We start from the raw sequence: 12,472 nt of genomic DNA on the forward strand, positions 1-12,472 counted from the left end.
TATTTCAATGAGCGAGGAGGAGTAGATTAAATAAATTTTAACTTCTAATTAAATTAAATTTTTTTGTGGAAAGACTATCAGACAGAACTCATTATTCAAAGCAGAGTCTCTCTACGAATCTCTTCACACCTTAAAGTCTGAACCAAGGTTCATGTTTTTGTTAGATTATATACATTTGATCCAGTTAGTTTTGGTTCCACTTTTCAACGATCCAAGCGCACTTTAAGAACCACACATGGCGTACCTATATCCTTAATGAGCTGTATCTACCTATACTTGCATTTGATTGGTTTGTTGATAGCGTCTGACATTGGCAGTCCAGTTTAATTCCTTTCTCTTTCATCCTTTCAGAAAATAATTGAAAGCGAAAAGTGTCTGAACTAAAAATTTGGTTTCCTCCTCCTCTCTCCTGTGTTCATTTTGTTTTGTCACATTGATTTTCTTTTTCAAGCTCTGAATATAGCCTGTCAGGACTTCCTGCAATTGGTCTGAAAGTCCGGACCATCCAAAAACTATGTTTTCCACACGAGAAACAAACCAACTCATGGTTCAGTTCAATCCAGGCAGAGACCAGCCTGTTTTGGTCGGACCGAGGTTCAGCTGTTTGGGCCGGACTGTTGTCTGGGGGAGGTTTCACACTCCTAATTTTGGTTTGGATCAAACTCAAAGGACCAAATGAGGTAGGTGTGAAAGGTGTTAAATGTCTGATAACATGTCTCTCTTACGGCTTGTCCTTCTTCAGTCTTTGCCCTTCACTTCAAAAGCTCAAATGTCAAATATTAAAAATAACACACCAGGATTAAAAAACGTAATTCAATAAAACTATGAGTCACTCTGAGCGAAGAGAGATTCTGAACACATCTCCAAGCAGACATTTTTCCCCCCACTGCATGATGAGCAGAGATTGGCTTGTAAACAGCAAGGTAAGACTGATTGGCTACTCTCTCTCCCGCTGCACTGCTGTGTAGTGCCGTCTAAGTGTGTCTCAGTTGTTGCTCTACAGATGATTTTAGCAGACAATTTGACATAATTGTCTTCTTGACATCAGGGGGTGGATGGGTCAAAGCATCCTCCAGTTGAATATCTATGAGATGAGAATTACAATCATTGGTCCTGAATGACTCGTGTTGTCTTGTCTGTGGATTTAGATTTCAATCTTATCTTTGTTATTAGACTTTTGTAATGTAGTAATGTATGAAAATGTCCTTTTTGATCACTCAGATCTTAAAGAAAATGGCTTTTCCAGTCACATTCACCACAATCACTATCAGTTATATGACTTGAAAGCCCTTAACTGAATCTTTTAATAACGCCTCAACAACCTGCTGTCACTGGGAATTCTGGCTTTTTATCTGTCCAAGAAACTTTCTAAAAACGTCTAATCAGACTGGCCTGAACCAGCGCAGCATGAGAGAGATTCCTCTGTCAAGGGGAAGAAAGAGAGGAAGGGATGAAGCACTGGGGCATGGCGCGATTGTGTGTGTGTGTGTGTGTGTGTGTGTGTGTGTGTCAGGGTTGGTGACAGAGGTGCGCCCTGCTTGTTCCACTGGCTGGCACCTGTCACTACTCATCAACAACACACTAAACCCCCTGAAGACGTCTCGCTGTCGCTCACTCACTCCAGTTTCCTCACCGCTCTAATTCTCTCCCTCGCACTTATTGTCGACTGTCTCACATCATTGGTCTTCCTCCCATTTTAATTTCTCTTTCTCTTCGTCTTTGTGTGTCTCCCACACGCACAAACACACATCATTTCCCCTCTGTTCTCTCTCTCCATTGTCATCTGTTTGTACCACCGTAACATCTATTCTTTCTCCTCTCCGATGTGCCATAATAAAGTGTCTGGGCCTCTCTCTAAAGTGCTAAATGAGATCTTGGGCCTCCAGGGCAGATACTGAGTGTCATGTGTGTGTGTGTTTGAGAAGAGAGCGTGAGAGCAGGAGAGGACAAGAAAGAGAGACAGATGGAGATGCATGTATGTACCGCACGGGCAGAGTCTTTACCCAATTTCAAGGAGCGAGTTAGAAAAGGTACATTAAGTTATCTGCAAGGCTGTGCATGTGTATGTGTGCGTACTGTGTGTTTGTGTGTAGTGTGGCTGTCTAGCTTAGGGGAGAGAGCAGTCACACAGAGCAATAAAGCTAGGAGCGTTGGTTTACACAGGCCATTGGATTACAACGGCAAGCCCTGTGGGAAATACAGACGGAAAGGGAAGGAAGTCTAGACATAACTATAAAATACGTAAGATCCCTTTACCTCTCCGCCTGCCCGACACCTCAAATTAAAGGTGGCTTCTGGGGACATCTTATTCACAGTGTCATGTCTCTAGTCCTTATTTTAATTAGCCAAAAAAAAGTGAGAAGGTTTGATATTTTAGGACCCTCTTGGCTGACTTGGCTTATTAAAAGTGAGTGAAGACGTGAGCAAAAACATGAGCTGATTTTCAATTTTCTTTTTATAAAACTTAAGGCCAAAGACTCCAAAGTAAGCAAGTTTGGAATATTAGTCCTCATATCTGCAATGCAAAGATGTAAAGCTTTACAGAATATATAGAATAACAGTCCACTGTATGTCAAGATTCTGACAGATTCCTGTTCGGCAAAAACCACAGGTTTGTTAAGCCTTGATGCTAACAAATCTCTGATTTCACTTCCTCCCCTCCCTTTGTAAGTTGGTAATGAACAACACAGAAAGAAATTTTGGTCTTCCTCATGGCCAACAGATGGCAACTCCACTGGTTGCAAAAAGAAGCCTTGTACAGAAATCTATGAGAAAACGACCTTTCTTCTCACCTCATTTATCACCAAAGTAAACAGTTTCCAAATGAGTTTCTGGTCTCAGTTGCTAGTTTCATGTCTTAGATCATGATGTTCATTTGGTAAATTATGGTCTTAATTAGAGTAAAGTAGACAGTGTAGTAGGCTTTAGGGTGTGGCTACCTTGTGATTTATAAGTCGCTACCACAGTGACCTGTGTAGTAATCGGTAACATTGCATATCCACAGCACTGTGCATATTAAAGTGACTGTGAACCTGTTTTCAGGTGTCGTCCCTGCTTTCAGCTTAGAACTTTGACCCTTTCACAGATTTTTTTCAGTTCATGAATGTTAACTGTAACATTTTGGTCACCTACAAAATGTCTTGTCCAGTATACAAAAAGACACTCTAAGGAGTTGACTGTTCATGTTTTCTGGTAAGCAGACCTGTTTTTTGTTAGCATCCTAATTATTATCAGTCCATGTGAATTACAGATGCTCCTTGCTAACCAAGCTTGATAGCACAGTGTTAGCTGATATCTTCCCCTCGGTCCTCCCCAGATCCACCCTCTCATCCAAATACGGTCAAAACAATAAACAAACAAACAAAAAAAAACACACACACACACACACACACACACACACACACACACACTCACACACACACACACACACACACACACACACACACACACACACACACACACACACACACACACACAACGATCGTGGCATGCAACTCAAGGCTTAAAAACAGTAGTCCACAAACCAATGGGGGGCACTCTGGCTCAATACATCATTTGGTAAAACTTCTGTTTAATATTATACGTAAGTGCTTAGAATAAAATAAAATACAATAAAATAAACTTCTCTGCACACTGTGTCATTATTTTAAGCTTATTAGTTTAATCATTATATTATATATTCACTATTTTGAGGAAGTAGCACATGAAAAATAAGCTACAAAAGGTCAGCTAGTATTTCAATACATTTAGTTAACATTTCATATTTAAAGCTGTTTATCTCATTTTAGGTTGCCTGTTGTGAACATTTTTAGACAAAGACATACAACATACATATATAATTAGGCTACATGTGATCGCCGTAGTGTTTCTGGTGTCTCAGACAATAAAAGGTGATTAAAGATCTTAATTAAATGTTTGAGTTGTAATATTTATAGCTTAATAATTGTTTAAAGTTAAATCAAATTAAATTCAATAAGGGACTAGCAAGGAGTTAGATTTAATAAGCAGATTATGTACTAGATCCGTATTGCATAAAATGCTATTGAACTTTCACTCCAGAATAAATTGCCACAAAGCTTTTTATGAGCCGGCAAAAGCGGTAAACCAAATAAAAAGGAAGGAAAATATGGTGTTTAAGAGGATTTATCCTGTACTATATTCTTGCTGGTCAACACTCTCTAACTCCTCTGTTCTCGTTCAGAATCTGCATCACAAGTAGTTTTAAGTTATATCTTTACTGTCTCTGCTGGAAACCACAATGGGCTTTTTTTCCTACATCTAAGGATAATTCTATCGTATTTAAGTAATCACTACTGCTCCTTCTTGCCAAAAATAAGAGAGGATGAATCACTAAGAATGAATCAAAAAAGGCAGAAATGGCAGCGATGAGACCGCCCAGAGGGCTTTTTTTTTCTTCTTCTAGGAATATAAATCCACTTTCTGGATTAGAACGATTAAACGAAGCTGTAAAAGGTCAAACAAATTATTCCTCGACTCCAAAAAGTCAGTGCTCCAATCAAAGCCAATGGAGCAGCACCAGATTCTACATCTTAATGATACTGCTGATTACAGACTTGGCTCTCTGGTTTCTAGCTTTGGAGGAGAAGTAGTTTATGTTGACATACTATTAATTCTACTTCCCTCGGTCTCGGCGGTAAAATGTCTTTATAAATCGGGTGCACTCTCTCCATTCAGCTGTGCTGGCAAGGTGCTTGCATGTACTGGCTTAATTAATAACTTAACAGTGATGTATAATGCAAGTAACAATCCTGGTAACCCTGAATCTTGTTTCTCCTTCTCTGCTCTAATCCTCTCGGTATCTTCCCCTTCATCTTTCGCTTCATCTTTGCCATGCATGTCTCTTTTACATCTCTTTATCTTCTTGTATCTCTTACATAACATTCCCTTTCAGTCAATTTCAAGCGATCCTCACTTTAAAACTCCACTTCCCTACTTCAAGAGAATATGGTGAGTGTCTGTCCCATGAGATCAAGCTAATGATGATACTAAGGCTCTCGAAAAGTCATTTGCATTCGTTGAGACAAGCTGAATACATTAAGACAGAGTAGGTAAAATATAGGTTATGTGATTGCTTTAAGGTGAGATGCGTCTGGAGTTCCTCTTGCCTTACATCTCAGACTTTTGGAGAGGCTTGTCTTTGATTAAAACCTGTTCTTCTCAGAAATACTTCTCTGAACATCTTGCTGGGGGTGAACTACTTGTAGTGAGCACAAGCAGCTACTGTTTCTACCTCTAGTGTAAGTTTATTAGTGCAAAAGCTCCACTAGAATTGATTATTTATGGTGAGTTTGTTTTAGTTACAAGCTTGGTCGGTGGTGTACTGACCCGTACCTCCATCTCCTTGAGCACAGGGTGGTCCTCGATGCCTGGGAACAGAACCCTCATTGCGTAAGTCCGATAGTCCAGGAAGGGGATCCCGGCTCCGTCCAGCTCCTGGGTCAGCTCATGGATGTCCGTCTGAAGCTCGGCAAAAGCTACGAAAGAAAGATGTGCATGGTCAAACAGAGAAGGTGACAGGAGAAGTGATGATGAATTATTATGTTGCTACAGAACACTGAACAATGATTTGGAATGAATAAAAATTACCTTTTAACAATTTAGACAAAATCCTGAGTCATATTGTACATAATTTAACAATGTATGCCAGACACAATACTAAAGATCCATATCTTTGTATTCTTATATCAAAATCCAGTCATGTTTTCAAAATATGACATGTGCTTACATAGGCTTGAACAAACCAGTGTCAAACAATATCATGATTTCCACCCATCAATAAATCTCAAACTTTAAGTGGCACAGAGCTAAGATTTATTAGATAGCTAGCTAACAACAGCACAGTACACATCGACTTATGTTCCACCTTTTCACTTGGAAATATGTCACAATATGGAAGCCAAATCCTCTCAAAAAGCCATTTTATCTGGACTTTGACCGTGTATGAATTTGACATTTCCATTGTCTAAGAGCCCTGCAAGCAGACCCTCGGTGGTATTGTGATTTATTTGTTACCAAATAGCTAAAAGGTGACTTGCTACAATCGATGGGGTTGAGTAAAGTTAACTTTACAGTCAGGTTATTGTCCTGTTAGCAAATGAGCTAACAAGTAGCTTTTCCTCCCTCTAAACAAAAGCTCATGGGTGAGTAAATGGCACAGCACAGGGAAAATAGAAAGCTTGGAAAACTACTGTGACTGAGTAGCGCATCCCAGGTTGCAAGCATGTTAGCTGTTAGCTCAAAGGCTACAGTAGTTCAATTAACACCCCCAGCAAGTAGTCCTTACACCACCAAGCCCAAATTTGGAATGACTAGTTCACTCAGCACTCCGCTGTTGACTCGGGGCGGACATAATGTCGCCAGCTAGTTATTTTCAGCTGCCAGCGAGGAGATTGTCAATAGTGCAGTAACAAGATGACATGATCCCCCACTGACATTTTTCACAGGTGGGAACTTGTGAAAAAATTATTTGTTCAAATGCAAAACTGGGGGAGCTGAACCCAGCAAGTAAGATTTTTGCCCCTGGATCACTTGTATGTTGCAAGGTTTGTTTTCAACAGTTTTGATGTGTTTTGATTGCATGATATGTCTCGGTTTGATTTGACTTTTTTGTTTTTTTGGTGAGCCAATCCTAAATGCTGGAATGAAAACACTGCAGACCACGTTATTGGTATGCAGGAATTGAATCATCACTTGCTCATCATCCTGCACACCAACTAAAAATTGTGGTGGCTGATCTCACATTTAAAAAACTGTCCGTGCCCTGGTTTTGCAGACAATTGACAAAGCTCATCCATTTGGTTGCCAATGAAAAGATCTCAAAAGCAAAGGATGTAGTCAATTGTTCTTGTGTGATTGTGTCACGTGGAAAATGTTACCAAGGGCTACCTGCTGCAGTGGAGAATTAAAACGAGAAAAATACCTGGCACCAAAACGCATCAAGTTGCGTTGACCCAAGCCAAGCTGGGCTGTACCGTGCAGAAACACAGCATTAGCAAAGTTCAGGCACCAGATTCACAATTTCCATGAGATCACGTCCTCTCACCTCCCTACAGAACACGCAAATGTGTCTGCAGTTTGCAAGTAATCATTTGATGACACAGCCACCATTTGTGATCTGCATGTAAGCGGCTTACATATCGCTTTTATGAAACTGGCATCGCAAACTCCAGGATATACCCTGAGCATTTGAAAGCACCACTTTGCCAGCAAGGACTTCCTTTGTTGAATTAGAAAGTGACAAGTTCTATCAGCTTGATGCTATGCAATCTCACTTTCATTATTTTATGAAAAGCAAAATGTTGGGGAGTAAATCAGTAATTACTGCATACAATCACAAATAATTCTGGTCTAAATGTATTACGACAGTGAGATGACAGCACTGTAAGCACACCATATAGGTCAGATGAGGTGCCTTTAAAAGACAAAGAAGAGAAGGCAGACAGCACAAACGGTGCATAATTTCAGGTAGAGTGTGTGGGTTTTATAAAAAGTGCTAGACAGAAAAGAGGCTGAGGAGGTAAAGGTCAGTGATGAGGAGGAAAGAAGCCCAGAAAGGCAATAAATAAGAACTAAAATAGACAAGACAGAAGCATGAGGGAATGCAAGGATGGGTTAAAGCATAATAATACATCCAGAATCAGTAATTCATATACTTTTAGTAACAGACATGTTATTATGTGTGATTGAAAGAGCCTGTAATTTCTCTAAAATGTTGTGTCTAACTCAGAAACTTTTAGGTGAGCATAAATCCTGATATAAAAATAAAAAAACATCAACATTTAATTGAAAGACAGGGCTGAAAATGTCACAAACTTCATTTCTTCCTTGGTGTCTCAGCACCAACAATTTCTACCTGTGCTTGTCCAAAACAGACCCAAACACAATTAAATAAAAAGGGAAAGCTAGCTCGGGGAGAGGAAAGCAGAACCAGGAGACAGAAAACAAAGTTCCTGGAAAGGAAAGTCAATTAATTGCATGAGTGGATAATTATTAAGAGAGCGACGGATGAGTTTTCATGCATAATTTCTCCCAGCTGTTATTGGACTGTTTGGTCCACAAGAGAGATGGAGAGGAGAGGAGGCAAGGAAGATAATGGATAGAATGGAAACAAGGAGAGAGGGAGATTGCAAGAATGGTAAAAACAGAGAGAAAAGGAAATTCAGAGGATGGAGGACATGAGTAGGACTAAAAGAAAGTGGAAGGAAAGATCAGCAGGTAAAGGTCAGACCTGAGAGGAAGTGGAAAGTAGAGTAGAGAAGTGGAGATGAGAGGAGAAAAAACAAAAAGTAAAGGGCAGAGTGACAAGTAAAGAAGAACAGAGGTGAGAAAAAGGGAAAGGACTTGAATAGACAGATATCGTCCACGTCTATCCATCTCACATTCTGCTTAAAAAGTAACTTGAAAGAAAATAAAAGGAATAAAGTAATGGCTTCTGAAAATATTCCTCTGATTTGCTGGAAAGTCTGTGAAAATAATACATCAAAATGCCTCAAACATACTTTAAAGCAAGGCCTTAACTTTTGCTGAACTGCAGTCACAAAGGCCACAAGCAGTTCAAAGATACTGAATTGAATTGCCTTCATTTTTGAAGATTCTTTTGAGTGTGTTGCAAAGACATCATCATAACACAACCCGACTGACAGTAAAAGGAATGCAACCACAAGAAGAAACGAACAGGGTAAGGTACAGTGCGTTTACTTTCACTTTTGAGATGAAAACATTGAAAAGTTTATCCGTCACGTGTTTAAACATATTGTAACAGCAGCACAAGAGTCACAAAGTCAGTGAACTCTCTCAGACATGTCGGTTCAGAGCAATATCGATCCAAAGAGTGCTAACATTAGCCACTGTAAGCTACAGGTCATTCCAGACCAAGTAAGGCAGTAGCAGCAAAATTTCTGAGTGTATTTTAGTGAGCAAGGATGCATTTAATTACCTCCTCCAAGGAGGTTATGTTTTAGGTTCAGTTCTCCGCTTGTTTGTCTGTTTGTCCACATGATTATGGTAAAACTACTGGCTTGATTTCCATGACACTTGGTGTAAGAGTGCAGTTTGGACCAAGAAAGAACCCATTAAATTCTCTAGTGGACGGAGTGGATACCAAAGTTATTTTTCACTTTTGTTAACATTGTGAGGTAGGTCAGTTATAGCACCAATGTCTATGGCAAAATTACGTTAATATGCCGTGCTTGCACAAACCTATCATAATAAAAGTGAATCCCACTAAACATACAACCAAACAGAACAGCCACATCACATGTCATTGTAGAAACAAACTTACCATTTTATTAAAAGTCGATATAACCAAAATAAGCCTATTCAGATATATCCAGACATAGCGGCTCATATGCATTGATAAATTTAAGGGCATCATAAAGGATGTGGTGATGGAAATGTGCTTGTTTTTCTTGAGAGGCCACTATATTTTAATAGTTGTTGCTATTTTATTGTAGAGTTTTGTGTAATATGTTGTATTTGTCACATTTTAATATGTTGTGATTGGCTGCTACCTTGGCCAGGTCTCTCTTGTAAAAGAGATTCTGAATCTCAGTGGGACGTCCTGATTAAACAAAGGTTAAGAGGTTGCACTTGCAAATCTGCATGCCACAGAAAACTGCACTATTGACCTTGGCAGAAGTCTGTGTTTTCTAAGTGCCTCTCCAGTTTCCAATTAATCAAATTCTTCATTTCAAAAGTACTTCACCCTTTAAGTCAAGAGTTCCACCACTATTTGAAATTTGTGCACAAGGTACATTCAACACATAACAATTACATCCTAACATACTGTATGTGGTATGTTACCAGTTATTTTTCACTGATGACTTAACCAATGGCTAAACTTTAAAAAACAAATGACACAGCCTTTTATGTAGCTATCTAATGTGTAATTTTTCATGTGTGGTCATGTTTTTGCTGCAAAATACACTTTAAAAGAGGTGGATATATTTCAAATTGCATGCAGTGCATATGCAAAAGTCCAATTTTGCATGTGGGTGATACACCACCAAGATTCCCATTAAACTCTGTGAAGAGCAAACCCATCGTCAGGTGACCTTTGTCATCACGGTAACAAAAAAAACATGTGATTATGGTTTTGAAACTGTTTCAGTTTGGTTAGAGTTAGGCAACAAAACTACCTAGTTGGGTCTAGGAAAAGATCATGGTTTGGGCCAAAATAAGTATGTGAAGTAAGTCAGTGACACATGGAACATTGTATTACTTAAAACTTGAAATAACCTGTGGCTTCACATGGGACCAGCCTCAGGGATGAAAGTCATGTGTTTGTTTGACCCACCCATCCACCCAACCTCTTCCACACACTTTCTCACTCTTCACACCATGTTACCTGACCATGTGAAGGATTGGTATATCACATGCATGCAAAATTAGACTTTGGTGTATGCACTGCATGCTATTTCAAAGACTAAAGTTGTTGTTATTTGTACGCAGATGGAAGAGAACGGGTTATCTAATGCAATTAAACTTTCTGTTTCCTGTTACATGCAGACACTGTTCGCCACAGTCTTAAGATATTACATCCTCTTGTCATGTGGAGCGCTCAGGATCTTTCACTTGAAAAATGTGAAAACATACATCACACTAACATTGTGATATAAAGTATTAATGTATCCCTGTCTAAAGTAATCAGAATCGCAAAAGTAAAACCAGTCTTCTCTGGAAATACAAATGGATTGTTTCCTCAATATATGAAATACACTGACTGATGTTAAAAGATTTTTTTTCCACATAATCTAAAATCTCAACAGTTGATAAGAGCTTTCACTTTGGCTGTCGTAAACAATGTGTCTGGTTGGTCCTTGATGGGAAAATCCTCATGTGTTTTAGATTTGAATACACAAAGCAAATACCTCAATCAACACAACGTCTGGGAAGCGAAGCCACAGCAATGAGTGAATCTAAATTAGCATGTAAACAGTGGTTTGTCCAAGAATTTGTTTGAAAGCCCTTTTGCATTTTATTTGCTTTCATACAGCATCTGAGAAACATCTATATTACCTCCCCTGGACTAAAAAGTGGCATTTGCCAGTCAGCAGTTGTCATTTTTAATGTGTCACTAATTATCCATGACTGCTAATATGCTAGTTTGGATGACAGTGTAGAGTGCGATGCTGTGCCTCACACGGATGACTGGAACAAACGTCCCCCGTCTTTTCCCCTCAAGACTCTCACGCACTTCCATTTGCTATCACACACACACATACATGTGCACACACACACAGCGGACCGCCCACTTCATCTGTTCCTCCGCCCACACACACTGTCTCGTCCCTATAGGCCAGCTGGGAGTACAGCAGGCGGGGCGGGGTGCTTTTATGAGGGGGGTGAGGGGGTGGGAATAGGGCCATGCTTCACTTCCTGGAGTTCTTTTTTTTTGTATTTTTTTGTTTTTTTATGAGCTCGATTAGTGTCTGATTTCTCACTGAGGAAAGAACAGGGCTTTTCAAGTTGTGATCATAAAACGAGGCACCGCAACAAGCTGAGAACACATTTTCTGAAAATGTCAGAAAACTCGCACCGGTCACCCCGACACTGTGGCGCTTTCAATCAAAGGCTGTCGCAGTCTTTTTGTGTGACAGCTGATCCTCAGCGGCTGATAGAGCTCTAGACTCGGTGTCATGACTGTGGTGTAATCATATTATAACCTTGTACCATGGCTGTGTCATTATATTGAGTGTAAACACCTGAGCTGTCCTTACATCAGTCATCTACAATTTGCTACTAAAACTCCACACAGAAGCCCCCTCTCAGCCCACAGCCTGTCTCTCACTTTCTCGTCCAAATGTCTCTCAGGCTTTTCTCATTTCTCTGTTACTTTGACATCATACAGCCTCTGTTTCATTATCTACCAGATATGGGACCAGGTCATTGTTTTGCAAGTCACAAGTACAAGGTACATTTCATTTGATTTGGATAGACATAAATTCAGTGTTTTACGATCCAACATTATTGATGCAAATATTCATTATGAAAATATTAATTTATATCATCATCTTTAACACATGCCTTTATTTTGAAATTCCCATGGCATGTCTGTCCAAACTTTTGGAAAAGTTCAGTCATAAAATTGACAAATTGCAGACCTCTGAATTGAATTGAATCAAAAATCGTATTGCGGCAGACTTTGTGATATCAGAATAAATTGTTTTGTTGTAAAAAGATCAATATATTTTATAATTTTAATATTTTATTGTATTTTATTGAAGACAAGACAGGCAAGTCCCGATTCAAGTCTCAAGTCAAGACTGACAAGTCCTAAGTTCCAAGTCCTTAACAAGTGATACTGCAGTCTTCAAGTTCTTGTTCCTCTGTTTGTTTTGCATTATGCATTTTTTTGAACCACTGCATTGTTTTTGTATGTGAATGAAATTATCCTTTTGTATACTCCAAATGACGCTCAGTAATGTTAAGTTAGTTCTTCATGGTTGTCTCC

At 39.4% G+C, this 12,472-nt stretch overlaps 1 protein-coding gene across 1 annotated transcript in view; it reads right to left on the reverse strand.

Annotated features, from left to right (window-relative positions):
- The window catches only part of LOC146325665 (plexin-A1-like), a 401,996-nt gene that overhangs the window by 36,091 nt on the left and 353,433 nt on the right, over window positions 1–12,472 (reverse strand). The window contains exon 21 of the mRNA XM_084721796.1: window positions 5,347–5,495. Coding sequence (XP_084577922.1) covers window positions 5,347–5,495 — 149 coding nt within the window. The remainder of the gene's footprint in view (window positions 1–5,346; window positions 5,496–12,472) is intronic.

This window comes from Lutjanus erythropterus, chromosome 6, assembly GCF_056507025.1.
Source record: "Lutjanus erythropterus isolate fLutEry1 chromosome 6, fLutEry1.hap2, whole genome shotgun sequence".
In the NCBI taxonomy this organism is placed as follows: Eukaryota; Metazoa; Chordata; class Actinopteri; order Lutjaniformes; family Lutjanidae; genus Lutjanus; species Lutjanus erythropterus.